Source organism: Ovis canadensis, chromosome 5, assembly GCF_042477335.2.
Source record: "Ovis canadensis isolate MfBH-ARS-UI-01 breed Bighorn chromosome 5, ARS-UI_OviCan_v2, whole genome shotgun sequence".
NCBI lineage: Eukaryota > Metazoa > Chordata > Mammalia > Artiodactyla > Bovidae > Ovis > Ovis canadensis.
The window spans coordinates 22,562,139-22,579,963 of NC_091249.1; the positions used below are offsets into that span (position 1 = coordinate 22,562,139).

The window sequence follows — 17,825 nt, forward strand, 5'->3', positions numbered from 1 at the left end:
CCTCCTGCAGCTCTGATTTGCTTTGGCTCCAAATGACTCGCACCTGTGGCTGTCTTTTGACTCCCTTTAGGCCCCCATGTACTTGGTATTTTATGTCCCTCGGTGCAGCTCCTAAGCAGTGGATGCAGGTATATGAAAGGCTCAGCTCCTTTGCCTCAAGCTGGATTACAGCTCTGGGTACAATTAAGCTTTCAGAGTCCCGCTTTGGGATCAGGCTGAAATGCTGTTGTTGTTCAGACTCTGTCTGAACAGAGTCGTGTCTGACTCTTCCCGACCCCATGGACTGCAGCACAGCAGTCTTCCCTGTCCTTCACTGTCTCTCGCAGTTTGCTCAAACTCAAGTGCATTGAGTCGGTGATGCCATCCAACCATTTCATTCCCTGTTGCCCCCTTCTCCTGCCCTCCATCTTTCCCAACATGAGGGTCTTTTCCAGTGAATCAGCTCTTCGCATGAGGTGGCCAAAATATTGGAGCTTCAGCTTCAGCAACAGTCCTTCCACTGAATATTCAGGGTTGATTTCCTTTAGGATGGACTGGTTTGATCTCCTTGCTCCAGCACCATGATTCGAAAGCATCGATTATTGGGTGCTCAGCCTTCTTCATGGTCCAACTCTCCCATCTGTATGTGACTGCTGGAAAAACCATAGCTTTGACTAGATGGACTTTTGTTGACAAAGTGAAATAACTCAGGCTGAAATAACTCTCCAGGAATGTGGTCATCATCCACTTGCTTGACTTCCTTCCTCCCTCGTTCTGTGTACCCTATTGCATAGGAGGCCTGCTGCCACGAACCAAATGCCTGTGAAGCCTCATCCTGGGTTGGCTTCGGAGTACCTGACACAAGTGTGTGTGTGCGTGTGTGTGTGTGCGATGGGAGGATTGGCCCCTCGATCTTGTACTTCCACACATCCCACTTCCTCCTAAGACAGCGTCGTATTCCCCGGGAAGGCCCTGTGTCTGCCTCCCTTCTGACACACTCCTGGTCCCTGCAGATGGCTTCACCCCTCTAATGCTGGCCTCCTTCTGCGGGGGAGCCCTGGAGCCAATCCCAACCGAAGAGGACGAGGCAGAAGACACATCAGCCAGCATCATCTCAGACCTGATCTGCCAGGGGGCACAGCTTGGGGCTCGGACTGACCGCACTGGTGAGACGGCCCTGCACCTGGCTGCCCGCTATGCCCGGGCTGACGCCGCCAAGCGGCTGCTGGATGCTGGGGCAGACACCAATGCCCAGGACCACTCCGGCCGCACCCCCCTGCACACGGCTGTCACTGCCGATGCCCAGGGCGTCTTCCAGGTGAGATCGGCTTGCTTCTTGGGACTTCAGAGCTGGGACACACATCAGACAGACTTGGATTTGAGCCCTGGTTCTGCCTGTCAGAGCTCATCTTTCTCATTTGTGAAATGGGGATATATGAGTATAGAGTTACTGTCAAGTAGCTGCTCCCTGGTTCCATGGGAGGCATTGGTTGGGGTCCTCAGAAGGCTTGGGGGTGCTTCTTGCTCCCTTGTTCTTGCCATGACTCCCCTGGCTGCATCCCCGTCTCCCCTAGATTCTTATCCGGAACCGCTCTACAGACCTGGATGCTCGCATGGCAGACGGCTCCACGGCACTGATCCTGGCAGCCCGCCTGGCGGTGGAGGGCATGGTGGAAGAGCTCATCGCCAGTCATGCTGATGTCAATGCTGTGGATGAGCTCGGTAGGCTTTGGGGGTAGTGGTGGGTGGGGGCTGAGACAGTGTCACCTGACTTGGCGTGAGCTCACACCCACGCTGAGACCCAGTCAGTGAAACCCATGCACTCATAACAGGGGTTCACCATGGCCTTACACTCTCATACATTTATTATTATTTTTTTAATGGCACCCATTAGCCTATATTGTGCTGCAGTGATTTAGAAAAAGGTGCCTTTCCACATGGGGGTTCCCAGGGGGCTCAGTGGTAAAGAATTTGCCTGACAATGCAGGAGACACAGGAGACATGCATTCGATCCCAGGGTCAAGAAGATCCCCTGGAGTAGGAAATGGCAACCCACTACAGTATTCTTGCCTGGAAAATTCCATGGACAGAGGAGCTTTTGGGCTAGAGTCTGTGGTTTCACAGAGTCTGACACAACTGAAGGACTGAGCAGGCAAGCATGCCATTCATTCTCCAAGACACTTTCTTTCCATCTGCTTTGTTGGAAGAGCATACACTGGTGCCACCTGCTGGACTACTGGTATAAAATTTGCAAATCAGCCGATCTGTAAGTGGGGATCACTTCTTGCTTGGAGGCAGCTTGCTTGCCCAACAGCAACCTACCTTGTGTCTAGAGAACCTCACATAGCCACAGATATACTCGGACTCTTTGGAGGCAGGTGTTCTCAATCTCAGCAGCCCTGACGTTTGGGCGTTGGATCATCCTTTGCAGTGGGCGCCACCCTGTGCAGTGTAGCATTCTTGGTCTTGACCCACTAGACGCCAGTGGCACCCCACCTCCCTGATATGACAATCAAAAATATCTCCAGACATTGCCAAATGCCCCTTAGAGGAAAATCACCCCTGGTTGAGAAATATGGTTCTAGAAGGGCACTGGCCAATAGAACTGTCTGTGATGATGAAGTACTCTTGGTCTGTGCTGTCTAATATGGTAGCTACTGGCAACGCATGGTGATTACTGAGTGCTGAAATGTGGCTGGGGTGAACAAAGAACTGAGTCTTTATTTCATTGAATATTTTAACCTTTGTTTTGCCTTTTTTTAAAAAAAATAGCTGAATTGACATATAATTCACATGCCATGCAATTCATTCAAGGGTAAAATCCAGTGATTTTTTTTTGTATAACCACCTGTGTGTGTGCTAGGTTGGTCTCCGTCATGTCCAACCCTTTGTGACTGCATGCACTGTAGACTGCCAGGCTCCTCTGTCCTTGGAATTCTCCAAGCAAGAATACCGAAGTGGGTTACCATGCTCTCCTCCAGGGGACCTTCCCAACCTGGGGACTGAACCCACATCCCTTATGTCTCCTGCACTGGCAGCTGGGTTCTTTACCACTAGCGCTGTCTGGGAAGCCCCCTAATATAACCAAAGGGTTGTGCAAATATCATCACAATAAATTTTATTTTGTTTTTTGTTACAATAAATTTTAGAATGTGTTCATCACTTGAAAAAGAAGCCTTTGCCTCTTAGCCATTCACCCCTCCACATCCCCATTTTCCGTGGCCCTTAGACGATTGCTAATGCACTTTCTCTCTATAAGGATTTGTGTATTCTACTTTATATAAATGGAACCGCACAATATGTGGTCTTTCTTGGTTGGCTCCTTTCACTTAGCCTGATGTTTTCTAGGTTCATGAGCCTGCAAGTGGCAGGTATATACATGGTAGCATGTACCAGTATTACTTTTTGTTTATTTTGTGGCCTTACTGTGAGGTTTGCGGGGTCCCAATTCTCTGACAGGGATTGATCCCAGCCATAGCAGTGAAAGCCCGGAATCCTAACCACTAGGTCACCAGGGAACGCCCTCTTTTTTTTAAGAAAATTATTTATTTTTGGCTGTTCTGGGTCTTCGGTGCTGGCTTTCTGTAGTTGTGCTAAGTGGGGGCTACTCTCTCGTTGCGGTGCTTGGGCTGCTCTCTGCTGTGGCTTCTCTTGCTCCCGGGCCCCAGGGCTCACAGCCTTCAGTGGCTGCAGCTCCCGGGCTCTAGAGCACAGGCTCAGTAGCTGTGGTGCCCAGGCTCAGTTGCTCCACCGTATGTAGGGTCCTCCCACACCAGAGACCGAACCATGTCCCCTGTGTTGCTGGGTTCTTAACCACCGGGTTCTTGACCACTAGAACACACAGAGAAACCCCCTTTTTTGTTTTTAATGACTAAATAATACTCTATCTTATGGATGTACCACATTTTGTTTATGCATTCACCCACTGATGGACATTTGGGTTGTTTCTGCTTTGGGGGTATTATGAATAATGCTGCTGTGGAATTCATGTATCAGTTTTTGTGTGGACATGGTTTTATTTCTCTGGGATGTATCCCTAGGGGCAGACTTGCTAGGTCACATGATAAACTCTTTTTAACTTTTTGAGGAACTGCCAGACTATTTTCCACAGTGGCTGCCCTATTTTTCATTCCTACCCACAGTGTATAAAAAAGGTTCCGATATCGCCGCATCCTGACTGACAGCTTGTTTTTCTCTGTCTTTTTGTACTGTCCTTAGTGGATGTGATTTGGTATCTCAATGTGGTTTGATTTACATTTCCCTGATGGCTAATGATGTTGAGCATTTTCCCACATTTATTAGCCATTTGTATATCTTTGGAGAAATGTCTATTCAGATTCTTTGCCCATTTAAAAACTGGGTTATTTGTCTTTTTATGATTGAGTTATAAAGGTTCTTCATATATTCTAGATAGGTCTCTTATCAAACATACAGTAGGTTTATTATATTTATAGGTTTTCTTTCAGTGGGGACTGTACCCCACAGCATATGGGATCTTAGTTTCCCAACCAGGAATCAAACCCCCCACTGTGCAGTGGAAGCTTGGAGTCTTAACTATTGGACCATCAGGGAAGTTCTTGTCGGTTTTCTTTTTACTTTCTAGATGATGTCCTTGTGTGTGTTAGTCGCTCAGTCATGTCTGACTCTTTCCACCTTCTGTCCACGGAATTCTCCAGGCAAGAATACTGGAGTGGGTTGCCATTCCCTTCTGCAGGGCATCTTCCTAACCCAGGGATTGAACCTGAGTCTCCTGTGTCTCCAGCATTGCAGGCAGATTCTTTACCCATTCAGCCACTGGGCAAGCCCTTAGTTCCCCTACAGCGGAAGCTTGGAGTCTTAACCACTGGACTGCCAGGGAACTTCCCTATAGGTTTTCTTTTTTACTTTCTAGATTATGTCCTTACAAGCACAAAAGGTTTTTCATCTTGATTATGTCCAGTTTAATCTATTTTTGTTGTTGTTATTGTTGCTTGTGTTTTGGGTGTCATATCTAAGAATCCTTTGCCTAATTCAAGGTCTTGTGAAAATTTACTCCTGTGTTTCTTTCTAAATGTTTTGTAGTTTGAGCTCTTACATTTAGATACTGGATTCACTTTGAATTACTTTTTGCATGTGGTGTGAGGTAGGGGTCCAACTTTGTTCTTTCGCACGTGGAGATCCGGTTGTACCAGTACCATTAAAAAAAATAACTTTATTTATTTTTGGCTGTGCTGGGTCTTCGTTGCTGTGTGTGGGTTTTCGCTAGTTGCAGTGACTGGGGGCCACTCTCTAGCTGAAGTGTGTGGCCGCCTCACTGTCGTGGCTTCTCTTGTTGCAGAGCATGGGCTCTGGGCTCAAGGATATCAGTAGTTGCGGCTCCTGGGCTCTAGACCACAGGCCCAATAGTTGGGGCACACAGGCTTTAGTTGCTCCAAGGCACGTGGGATCCTCCCAGATCAGGGATCAAATTTGTGTCCCCTGCATTGGCAAGCAGATTCTCCACCGCGGAGCCCCCAGGGAGGCCCTCCAGCATGATCTGTTGAGAAAGTTATCCTTTCCCCATTAAACTGGCTTGACACCAATTTAATTAATTAATTTATTTTTTGCCATGCTGTGAAGGTTGTGGGATCTCAGTTCCCTGACCAGGGACTGGACCTGGGCCGTAACAATGAAAGCTTGGAATCCTAACCACTAGGCTACCAGGGAACTCCTTTTTTTTTTTTGTAATTTGTATAAACTAAGAACCACCTGTGACTGTGGCTGTTGCACTGGACAGCACAACTCTACATACAACTTAGTGAGGCCCACATAATATGCTCCAAATATGGAAAGTTACACCTATAGCTGTGCACACATGGACCCAAACACAGGTACTCAGCCTACCCTCCCCCCATTCCAGCCCATATTCTAGACACTTCCTGTCCCCCCCTGTGGGGGAGGGGCAGCTAATGAGCCAGGTCCTGACCTTGACCTCCCCTCACTTCCCCACAGGAAAATCGGCCTTACACTGGGCTGCAGCTGTCAACAACGTGGAGGCCACCTTGGCTCTGCTCAAAAATGGAGCCAACAAGGACATGCAGGATAGCAAGGTGAGCCCAGCCTTTGGTTCACCTTCAGCCCTGGAACAGCCTCCACAGGCAGCAGAGAGCAGATTGGGGGAGGCTAGCGGGGACATTCACCCTGCCTGTAGCCAGCGTTCATGTGGGATCAGGGGCCAAGAGGTTCCAATAGTGGATCAGGGGAGGAAGTATATGGCAGTTGCTGGTGACCTTGGGCAAGCTACTTAACTCTTCTGAACTTCTGTTCACATTTTTGAAATGGAGAAGCAACAGTACCCACCTCATTGCCTCTTCCAAGGATTCAGTGAGCTAATGCTTTTGTAAGGTGCTTAGAGAAGCCTCAACAAAAGATAGCTATTATGACTTGTTTGAACAGTAACCTTGCAAGCTGGTATTACTCTCATTTTACAAATGGAAAAATGAGGTTCAAAAGAATGCAGGGGTAGATTCCATCTTTATCTAAAATTTCCATGTTATATTTGTTATGTATATATATTTTTGTATTAATCTTAACTTTAAAAACTGCACTAAATACCATTTATTTTGATAGTAGAATTTTTCGCCACCCCCTTAAATTCTGTGCCTAAGGTGAGTGCCTCACTCTCCTCACTCTAGTCCTGGCTTTGGGGCCTGAAGTTTCTTAATAGGTGCTGGATGAATAGGGCTTTAAGGAAAGAACTTGCCCAGTTTTTCATCCAGGCAAAACTGAGATTCCAATCAAGGTCTGTCTGTCTGCAGAGTATGAACTCCTAGCTGTTTCCCCCAGAGACTAGAGGCCTCTGTGACGTTAGGCAGGACTTAACCTGACTCTTGACCCTGACATCTTGTGGGTTCCCGGGCCCCCCACAGGAAGAGACTCCACTGTTCCTGGCCGCCCGGGAGGGCAGCTTCGAGGCGGCCAAGCTGCTGCTGGACCACTTTGCCAACCGGGAGATCACAGACCACCTGGACAGGCTGCCCCGGGACGTGGCGCAGGAGAGGCTGCACCAGGACATCGTGCGCTTGCTGGACCAGCCCAGCGGGCCCCGGAGCCCCCCTGGCCCCCACGGCCTGGGGCCCTTGCTCTGTCCGCCCGGGGCCTTCCTCCCCGGCCTCAAGGTGGCGCAGTCCGGGGCCAAGAAGAGCCGGAGGCCCCCGGGGAAGGCGGGGCTGGGGCCGCAGGGCACCCGGGGGCGGGGCAAGAAGCTGACGCTGGCCTGCCCCGGGCCCTTGGCCGACAGCTCGGTCACGCTCTCGCCCGTGGACTCGCTGGACTCCCCGCGGCCCTTTGGCGGCCCCCCCGCGTCCCCTGGCGGCTTCCCCCTCGAGGGGCCCTACGCGGCCGCCACGGCCACGGCCGTGTCTCTGGCGCAGCTGGGTGGCGCGGGCCGGGCGGGTCTAGGGCGCCAGCCCCCCGGGGGCTGCGTGCTCAGCCTGGGCCTGTTGAACCCCGTGGCCGTACCCCTCGACTGGGCCCGGCTGCCCCCACCCGCCCCTCCAGGTCCCTCCTTCCTGCTGCCGCTGGCCCCGGGACCCCAGCTGCTGAACCCCGGGAATCCCGTGTCCCCGCAGGAGCGGCCCCCGCCCTACCTGGCCGCCCCAGGACACGGCGAGGAGTTCCCCGCGGTGGCTGGGGCCCACGGCAGCCCCCCCAAGGCCCGCTTCCTGCGGGTCCCCAGCGAGCACCCTTACTTGACCCCATCCCCCGAGTCCCCCGAGCACTGGGCCAGCCCCTCCCCGCCCTCACTCTCGGACTGGTCTGACTCCACGCCCAGCCCGGCCACTGCCACCGGGGCCTCGGCCACAGCTGCTGGGTCCCTGTCGGCCCAGCCGCTCCCCTTGTCGGTCCCTGGCGCTCTTGCTCAGGCCCAGACCCAGCTGGGGCCCCAGCCTGAAGTCACCCCCAAGAGGCAAGTGTTGGCCTGAGGGCTCCCCAGTTCCTGGATTTGGGGAGGCTGAAGGGGCACCCCGTCGTGATTCCCCTTTCTCTCTCCCCTTTTAGTCCATTTCATTCTGTTTCTCCTTTTCTCCTGCACACCGCCCTCCTTGCAGAGTGACCAAGATAGGTCACCAGGCTAGGGCTTCAGTCTTCCTTTATTTATAAGGGGTGCAGGCTAAACCTCACCCTTGGGTCCTGTGGTGAGTCTAGGACATCCACCTGCCTCTCCCCTCATCCTGTGGCCAACACCCCCCTTACCCCCATTCTCTCTTTCCCCTTTTTCTTGCCTTTTCTGGCCCCCCTCTCTCACTCCTCCTGCTCTGACACAAGTGGATTATTATTATTTTTTTTACATTTTGTATAGAAACAAATTCATTTAAACAAACTTATTATTATTATTATTTTTTACAAAATATATATATGGAGATGCTCTCTGCCCCCCTGCGAACCCCCCCAGTGCCCCCGTGGGGCTGAGTCTGTGGGCCCATTCGGCCAAGCTGGATTCTGTGTACCAAGTACACAGGCATGACCGGGCTCCTGTGTACCAAGTACACAACCCTGGTGTGTACCAAGTAGGCACCCTTGGGCGCACCCTCCGGGGCTAGGGGTCGGGTGAGACCTGGGAGCCTCCTCCCTGCTCCACCTCCCTCACTTCACTGCATTCCAGATGGAACTTATTTTAGAGCTTTGCCCTCTGGCCCAGAGAGCCTGCCCACAGTCCCTCCACCCCGATCCTAGGGTGTGGGCCTTCTCCCTTTGGGAGCTGGGAGGGTGGGGTGGCTGGTGGGAATATGAGGACCAGGGGAGATGTGTGCATTCTACTTTGTCTCCCTGTAAACAATGGGCCTGCAGGAAGAGAAGGAGCTGCTTGCCTGGCACCTCTTCTTCCTGGTACTCCCCTGGCCCAGCCTCAGGGCAAAATAGAAGTATTTGTAGGCTATTTTTGTAATATAGCTTCTGGTCACAATCCCTGTGTAGCTAAGTCCCCAGGCCTTGCATTGTACAGCCCCCTGTTCCGTCACCACCTAATAAAGGAATAGTTAACACTCAGTGTCGTTGTTGTGTGTCTAGGTAAGGAGGGGTGGTGGTAGTGTGGGGTTTCAGTCTCTTCAGCATTAACTTTGAGACAAGCTGAGACCCGGGACCTGGGACCCTTTCCTGCAGTGCTTGCACCTAGACAAACGTCTCCTGAAGCAACAAAATACAAAGAAACTATAAGGGACTAAAAATGCCTGCAGGCATGTGTACTGGGGGCAGATTACTGACAATAAGATACGAAAAGACCAGAAAACCCCAAGTGCCACCTCTGAAGAGCTGGGAGCAAGAACAGGGTACTGTGCATGCCTCCTGCACACAATACCACCTGAGGGCTGGGTACCACCTAAGCCACCCCTCCAGCTCAACTTTGCCCTGGACCCCCCACCCCCACTTATCCCATTTAAGGAACCAGCTCGTCCCTCTCTGCTGATGGGAACTGAGCAAGTAAAAGGAACCTGTTGTTTGTTCTCACTCCCCACTGCTGCAACAGGGGTCCCAACAAAACCTTGCCTGAATTTCTTATCTGGCCTCTGATCAATTCTATTGATAAAGGTGTCCAAGAACCCTGGTTGGTAACTTGAGCTTTCATCTTGGGGCCAAACCATCTGGCTCACCTGCTGACCCACTTTTGCTTCCTCTTTTGATGGATGACTCCATTGACTGGACTAGGGGTGGTCACCTGACTAAAACTGAGCCAATCAGATTCTTGCTTGAGAATGTTTTTAAAATGAGGATGCCAAGAAAGCTATCATTTGGTGGAGCTACTAAGGCCAAGACAGATGAAGAAATATTGATGGACAATTTGGGGTGCTGGGTACTGATGAGAAAACAGCAGAAGACTGGAGCTAGGCCTCCCTGTCCATCACCATCTCCCGGAGTTAGCTCAGACTCTTGTCCATCAAGTCCGTGATGCCATCCAGCCATCTCATCCTCGGTCGTCCCCTTCTCCTCCTGCCCCCAATCCCTCCCAGCATCAGAGTCTTTTCCAATGAGTCAACTCTTCACATGAGGTGGCCAAAGTACTGGAGTTTCAGCTTTAGCATCATTCCTTCCAAAAAATCCAGGGCTGATCTCCTTCAGAATGGACTGGTTGGATCTCCTTGCAGTCCAAGGGACCCTCAAGAGTCTTCTCCAACATCACAGTTCAAACGCATCAGTTCTTCGGCGCTCAGCCTTCTTCACAGTCCAACTCTCACATCCATACATGACCACAGGAAAAACCATAGCTCCAGTCTTCTGCTGACCCATAGCCTTGACTAGATGGACCTTAGTCGGCAAAGTAATGTCTCTGCTTTTGAATATGCTATCTAGGTTGGTCATAACTTTTCTTCTAAGGAGTAAGCGTCTCTTAATTTCATGGCTGCAGTCACCACCTGCAGTGATTTTGGAGTCCCAAAAAATAAAGTCTGACACTGTTTCTACTGTTTCCCCATCTATTTCCCATGAAGTGATGGGACCAGATGCCATGATCTTCGTTTTCTGAATGTTGAGCTTTACCCAGCTTTTTCACTCTCCTCTTTCACTTTCATCAAGAGGTTTTTTAGTTCTTCTTCACTTTCTGCCATAAGAGTGGTGTCATCTGCATATCTGAGGTTATTGATATTTCTCCTGGCAATCTTGATTCCAGCTTGTGTTTCTTCCAGTCCAGCGTTTCTCATGATGTACTCTGCATAGAAGTTAAATAAGCAGGGTGACAATATACAGCCTCGACGTACTCCTTTTCCTATTTGGAACCAGTCTGTTGTTCCATGTCCAGTTCTAACTGTTGCTTCTTGACCTGGATACAGATTTCTCAGGAGGCAGGTAAGGTGATCTGGTATTCCCATCTCTTTCAGAATTTTCCACAGTTTATTGTGATCCACACAGTCAAAGGCTTTGGCATAGTCAATAAAGCAGAAATAGATGTTTTTCTGGAACTCTCTTGCTTTTTCCTTGATCCAGCGGATGTTGGCAATTTGATCTCTGGTTCCTCTGCCTTTTCTAAAACCAGCTTGAACATCAGGGAGTTCACGGTTCATGTATTGCTGAAGCCTGGCTTGGAGAATTTTGAGCATTACTTTACTAGCATGTGAGATAAGTGCAATTGTGCGGTAGTTTGAGCATTCTTTTGCATTGCCTTTCTTTGGGATTGGAATGAAAACTGACCTTTTCCAGTCCTGTGGCCACTGCTGAGTTTTCCAAACTTGCTGGCATATTGAGTGCAGCACTTTCATAGCATCATCTTTCAGGATTTGAAACAGCTCAACTGGAATTCCATCACCTCCACTAGCTTTGTTCATAGTGATGCTTTCTAAGGCCTACTTGACTTCACATTCCAAGATGTCTGGCTCTAGGTGAGTGATCACATCATCATGATTATCTGGGTCGTGAAGATCTTTTTTGTACAGTTCTTCCATGTATTCTTGCCACCTCTTCTTCATATCTTCTGCTTCTGTTAGGTCCAGACCATTTCTGTCCTTTATCGAGCCCATCTTTGCATGAAATGTTCCCTTGGTATCTCTAACTTTCTTGAAGAGATCTCTAGTCTTTCCCATTCTGTTGTTTTCCTCTATTTCTTTGCACTGATCGCTGAAGGCTTTCTCATCTCTTCCTGCTATTCTTTGGAACTCTGCATTCAGATGCTTATATCTTTCCTTTTCTCCTTTGCTTTTCACCTCTCTTCTTTTCACAGCTATTTGAAAGGCCTCCCCAGACAGCCATTTTGCTTTTTTGCATTTATTTTCCACGGGGATGGTCTTGATCCCTGTCTCCTGTACAATGTCATGAACCTCATTCCATAGTTCATCAGGCACTCTATCTATCAGATCTAGACCCTTAAATCTATTTATACTGGGCTCCTCCAGGAAAGAGGAGGTTTAATGTTCATTCCTGTCAGCTGGTGCACTCTTGGTTGCAGGTAACACAAAAGTCTACCCAGCTAGCTAAAACAAACAAAAACCAATCAATTCATATAACTGAAAAGGACCAGCTTCAGGGGAGATTTGATCTAGTGGCTCAAATAAGGTCAACATTTGACCTCATTTGGACTGAGGTATTCATCTCTACAGAGTTTTGCCTGGGTGTCAGTTTCACCCCCAGGCTCCACGTGATACTCAACCTGGCTTCTCTTCCCACCTCCGCAGCTCTGATCTTCCCTCTCTGTGTTAACAAAATAGGTGTAAGGATCATAGACCATCTTGTACATTCCAGAGAGTTGAGAAGCTTTTAGTCTTGGTGTTGATTTTGTATTGACTTCAATTGGGTCATATATTTGTCCTCTAGCCTAGTGTTCCTCAATGTTGGTAATATTGGCATTTAGGGCCAAATCACTCTTTACTGTAGAAGGTTGGCCTGTGCATTGTAGGGTGTTTAACAGCATCCCTGACCTCCACCCACTAGATGCCAGCAGCATCCGCTCCTCCATAGTGATAACCAAAAATGTTTCCAGATGTTGCCAATTGCCAAGCAATGAAAAATTGCTTTTGAGCCCCACTGCACTAGCCAGTCACTACAGCAATGGGATATAGAATGTGTTGATTTCTCATCTGCGTACAAGTTGGTGGAATGGCAGCCTTTGAAGACCCAGCTAAGCCACTCCTGTCCCTAAACCCACAGGAGGATGCCAAATTTAAAAAGGAGGTGGCTCAGGTTTGCTTACCACCATCACTTTATGAAACCCAGATCCGAGTACATTTCTTCCAGTTTGGCAGTGTTACAAAATTCAGACTGTCCAGGAGTAAAAAAGGCTGGAAATAGCAAAGGCTATGGCTTTGTGGAGCTTGAGTCTGAAGATGTTGCCAAAATAGCTGCTGAAACAATGAACAGCTACCTTTTTGGTGAAAGACCCTTCAAGTGTCATTTTACACCACCTGAAAAGGTATATGAAGAACCTTTGGGAGTGGCATATGCTATTTAAAAGGCCATCATATCCAGCAGTGAAATGGTACAATCAGAATCGGTTGCTTCTTTAAAAGCTATGGGTGGAGGAGTGGTTTAAAAAGGAGGAAAAATTACTCAGGAAGAGACTGGCTAAAAAGAGAATTGATTATAGTTTCCCTTCATTGGTTAAGGTCTTACATAAAAATGAGGAGAATGCTTCAAACACTGGTCCTTGAAATTCCAGAAAGCACCAGGTTTTATGTAAGAAGAAGAAAGCAGCTTCAGTCACTCCTAACACTCCTGAGAAGGTTGTGGATCACCAGGGTCCCACACCAATTAGTACACCAACATTTTTGGAGAAACAAAAATCTGAAGTGGCTAAAATGAATGATGATGATAAAGATAATGATACAGTTTTCAAACAGCCCATATCTGGTGAAAAAGAAGAAACACAAGAGACTCAGCTACCTACAAGTTCAAGGAAAAAAAGATGAAGAAAAAGCAGTCAGTGATTTTGAATGTATTGTGTATAGTTCTTCTGAAAAGATTATTTTACTATGCAGACTGATTCTTTATATTTAACTAGATATAGTAGAATGCAACCAGTAACAAGATGGTTGGAGAAGAAACTGTCAATCCAAGTCAGTGAGGAAAGCAGCCAGTGACTTTGGCTTTCCTGCACTTGCTGAAATGCAGGGGTGTGTACCAGTTTACACAGGCTTTCGCTGCCTCTTCTCCTATCTCTGGTTTTCTTTGCAGTTTTCGCAGCTGCTTTTAGTTACTCTGCCTGAATAGGAGGTCACTATTAACTGCTGGTTTAAGTACTAAACTGTAGCCTCTGTTGTCACCATCAAATAAAGAAAATCTTGCTTGACAACATCTAAATAGTTCTCTGTTAGACCAAGCACATTTAACCCATAAGATGGCTGAAACTAGAACTTAAAATCTATGGGGAGTGAGAAGGAGGTGTCAGTACTAACAGAGACTCATTTATGTATATACGATCATTTTTAGCAATGTAAATTAGTTTGCAGTGGGCTAGCATGGATAACTGGATGGAATTCCAGGTGAGCTATTTTAAATCCTAAAAGATGATGCTCTTAAAGTGCTGCACTCAATATGCCAGCAAATTTGGAAAACTCAGCAGTGGCCACAGGACTGGAAAAGGTCACTTTTCATTCCAATCCCAAAGAAAGTCAATGCCAAAGAATGTTCAAACTACCGCACAGCTGCACTCATCTCACATGCTAGCAAAGTAATGCCCCAAATTCTCCAAGCCAGGCTTCAACAGTATGAGAACCATGAACTTCCAGATGTTAAAGCTGGATTTAGAAAGGGCAGAGAAGAGTGAAAAGGTTGGCTTAAAATTCAACATTCAAAAACTAATATCATGGCATCCAGTCCCATCTCATAATGGCAAATAGATGGGGAAACAATGGAAACAGTGAGAGACTTTATTTTTTGGGGCTCCAAAATCACTGCAAATGGTGACTGCAGCCATGAAATTAAAAGATGCTTGCTCCTTGGAAGAAAAGCTATGACCAACCTAGACAGCATATTATAAAACAGAGACATTACTTTGCCAACAAAGGTCTGTCTAGTCAAAGTTGAAAGGCTGTTGTTGAATCACGATACTGAGATTCTTGGCCCCTGGAGGAGAAGATTTCAATCCGGGGCCACAGACGAGACTTGATTGCTCAGAGCTTTTGTTTGATAAAGTTTTATTAAAGTGTAAAGGAGATAGAGAAAGCTTCTGACATAGGCATCAGAAGGGGGCAGAAAGAGTACCCCCTGCTAGTCTTCAGCTGGATGTTATATAGTCACGAGCAGTCTGTTAATGAAAGAAAGGAATGTCTTCAAACGCAGGATGGCACCAGGCCCCTCACCCATAAGATGCATTTTGGGGTAATCTTGGCACCAAATGGTTTCTCTTGGGCCATAAAATGATTAACCTGAGTCTTGAAGAAGGGCAGATCACCAAAGAAATAGTTTCATTTACATAGATTAGAGGAACAATATCTGAGTATAGTTAGTTAGTTAGTTAGTTCAGTCGCACAGTCATGTCCGACTCTGCGACCCCATGAATCGCAGCACGCCAGGCCTCCCTGTCCATCACCAACTCCTGGAGTTCACTCAGACTCACGTCCATCGACTCAGTGATGCCATCCAGCCATCTCATCCTCTGTTGTCTCCTTCTCCTCCTGCCCCCAATCCCTCCCAGCATCAGAGTCTTTTCCAATAAGTCAACTCTTCACATGAGGTGGCCAATACTGGAGCTTCAGCTTTAGCATCAGTCCTTCCAAAGAAATCCCAGGGTTGATCTCCTTCAGAATGGACTGGTTGGATCTCCTTGCAGTCCAAGGGACTCTCAAGAGTCTTCTCCAACACCACAGTTCAAACGCATCAATTCTTCAGCGCTCAGCCTTCTTCACAGTCCAACTCTCACATCCATACATGACCACAGGAAAAACCATAGCCTTGACTAGACGGACCTTAGTCGGCAAAATAATGTCTCTGCTTTTGAATATACTATCTAGCTTGGTCATAACTTTTCTTCCCAGGAGTAAGCATCTTTTAATTTCATGGCTGCAGTCACCATCTGCAGTGATTTTGGAGCCCTCTAAAATAAAGTCTGACACTGTTACCACTGTTTCTCCATCTATTTCCCGTGAAGTGATGTGACCAGATGCCATGATCTTCTTTTTCTGAATGTTGAGCTTTAAGCCAACTTTCTCACGCTCCTGTTTCACTTTCATCAAGAGGCTTTTTAGTTCCTCTTCACTTTCTGCCATAAGGGTGGTGTCATCTGCATATCTGAGGTGATTAAGATTTCTCCCGGCAATCTTGATTCCAACTTGTGATTCTTCCAGTCCAGCATTTCTCATGATGTAGTCTGCATAGAATTTAAATAAGCAGGCTGACAATATACAGCCTTGACGTACTCCTTTTCCTATTTGGAACCAGTCTGTTGTTCCATGTCCAGTTCTAACTATTGCTTCCTGACCTGCATACAGATTTCTCAAGAGGCAGGTCAGGTGGTCTGGTATTCCTATCTCTTTCAGAATTTTCCACAGTTTATTGTGATGCACACAGTCAAAGGCTTTGAAATAGTCAGTAAAGCAGAAATAGATGTTTTTCTGGAAACATACTGGTTTATCAAGTAGGTTCTGAGCCAAAAGGCAGAAGGGACTTGAAGACAGAGTTTGGGGTAAATGCATAGTACATTAGCATACCTTAAGATAAACATTTCCATAAGAAAAAGGCATTGGTTAATTTCAGGTGAAACCAGGTGTCACTATGGCAACACAGAATTTTAAGAGAAACCTTCTTTTAAATTTGTATAGAGAAGGAAAAAATATCGCTAGTTTGTTCCCTCCTGCCGCTTAAGAGAGATAAAAGTGTCTGACACTTGCAAGCTATTTCTTCCGTTTGGAGACCCCTGGCCTTCCTGCCTGTTACCCTCTCAAAGCTATGGTTTTTCCAGTAGTCATGTATGGATGTGAGAGTTTGACTATAAAGAAAGCTGAGCACCAAAGAACTGATGCTTTTGAACTGTGGTGTTGGAGAAGACTCTTGAGAGTCCCCCCACCCCCGCCCCCCGACTGCAAAGAGATCAAACCAGTCCATCCTAAAGGAAATCAGTCCTGAATATTCATTGAAAGGACTGATGCTGAAGCTGAGACTCCAATACTTTGGCCACCTGATGCAAAGAACTGACTCTTGAAAAGAACCTGGTGCTGGGAAAGATTGAAGGTGGGAGGAGAAGGGGATGACAGAGGATGAGATGGTTGGATGGCATCACCGACTTAATGGACATGAGTTTGAATAAGGTCTGGGAGTTGGTAAAGGACAGGGAAGCCTGGCATGCTGTAGTCCATGGGGTCTTGGGGTCACAAAGAGTCGGACGCGACTCAGTGACTGAACTGAATTGAACTGGACATGGATTAATTAATAATTACCATCTTTTATCAGTATCATCAATCTGGAATTTGGTTTCGAGATTCATGCAGTGACCACCAAATAAACTTTTTCTATGTTTTTTCGTATGTCAGGGCAACTTGCTATCTTGAAATAAAATTGTTGGGTTTTGCCTTTCAACAATCTTTAAGTTTTTGATGTCTTTGATATGTGCATCAGCTAATTCAGCTTTACCACCAAAAAGAAAAAAAAAATGTGCTGATTTCTTAAAGCAATCGGTCTCTGCTCTGGAACTGAGGGATGGGGTAAATTTAAGGGTTATCAGTTTTGCGGAAGCAGGAATTCTGTGGAAACAACTACTAAACAGTCACTCCACCTTCTTTGATTCATGTTTCGGTTGCTGTTCAGTTGCTAAGTTTGCTGTCTGACTTCCTGAGAACCCTATGGACTGCAGCATGCCAGGCTTCCCTGTCCTTCACTGTCTCCTGGAGCTTGCTCAAACTCATGTCCATCGAGTCAGTGATGCCATCCAACTATCTCATCCTCCGTCGCCCCCTTCTCCTCCTGCCATCAATCTTTCCAGCATCAGGGTCTTTTCCAGTGAGTTTGCTCTTTGCATCAGGTGGCCAAGTATTGGAACTTCAGCTTCAGCATCACTTCTTCCAGTGAATATTCAGGGTTGATTTCCTTTACAATTGACTGGTTTGATCTCCTTGCTGTCCAAGGGACTCTCAAAAGTCTTCTCCAACACCACAATTAAAAAGCATCAATTCTTTGGCACTCAGCTTTCTTCACAGTCCAACTCTCACATCCATACATGACTACTGGAAAAACCGTAGCCTTGACTAGATGGACCTTTATTGGCAAAGTGATGTCTCTGCTTTTTAATACCCTGTCTTGGTTGGTCAGAGCTTTCCTTCCGAGTTTCAGTAGTTTCTGTTTTTTGTTTCTGAGTAGTATTTCACTATAAGGATATATCACAGATTGTTTAACCATTTACTTATTGAAGGACACCTGCATTGTGACCAGTTTCTGGCAGTTTTAAATATGGCTGTCATAAACATTTCATGGATAGG

The 17,825-nt window shown here is 47.3% G+C and overlaps 1 protein-coding gene and 1 pseudogene across 2 annotated transcripts in view; both read left to right on the forward strand.

Moving 5' to 3' along the window:
- NOTCH3 (notch receptor 3) overlaps positions 1-8,985 on the forward strand; it is a 38,357-nt gene extending 29,372 nt beyond the window's left edge. For both annotated transcript variants that reach the window (XM_069589205.1, XM_069589206.1), the window contains 4 exons: positions 993-1,297; positions 1,554-1,701; positions 5,950-6,047; positions 6,867-8,985. In XM_069589205.1, coding sequence (XP_069445306.1) covers positions 993-1,297; positions 1,554-1,701; positions 5,950-6,047; positions 6,867-7,922 — 1,607 coding nt within the window. In that variant the 3' untranslated portion in view covers positions 7,923-8,985. The remainder of the gene's footprint in view (positions 1-992; positions 1,298-1,553; positions 1,702-5,949; positions 6,048-6,866) is intronic.
- Positions 8,986-12,516: 3,531 nt separating this feature from the next.
- On the forward strand, positions 12,517-13,343 carry LOC138441667 (MKI67 FHA domain-interacting nucleolar phosphoprotein pseudogene; annotated as a pseudogene).
- The last annotated feature ends 4,482 nt before the right edge of the window (positions 13,344-17,825 follow it).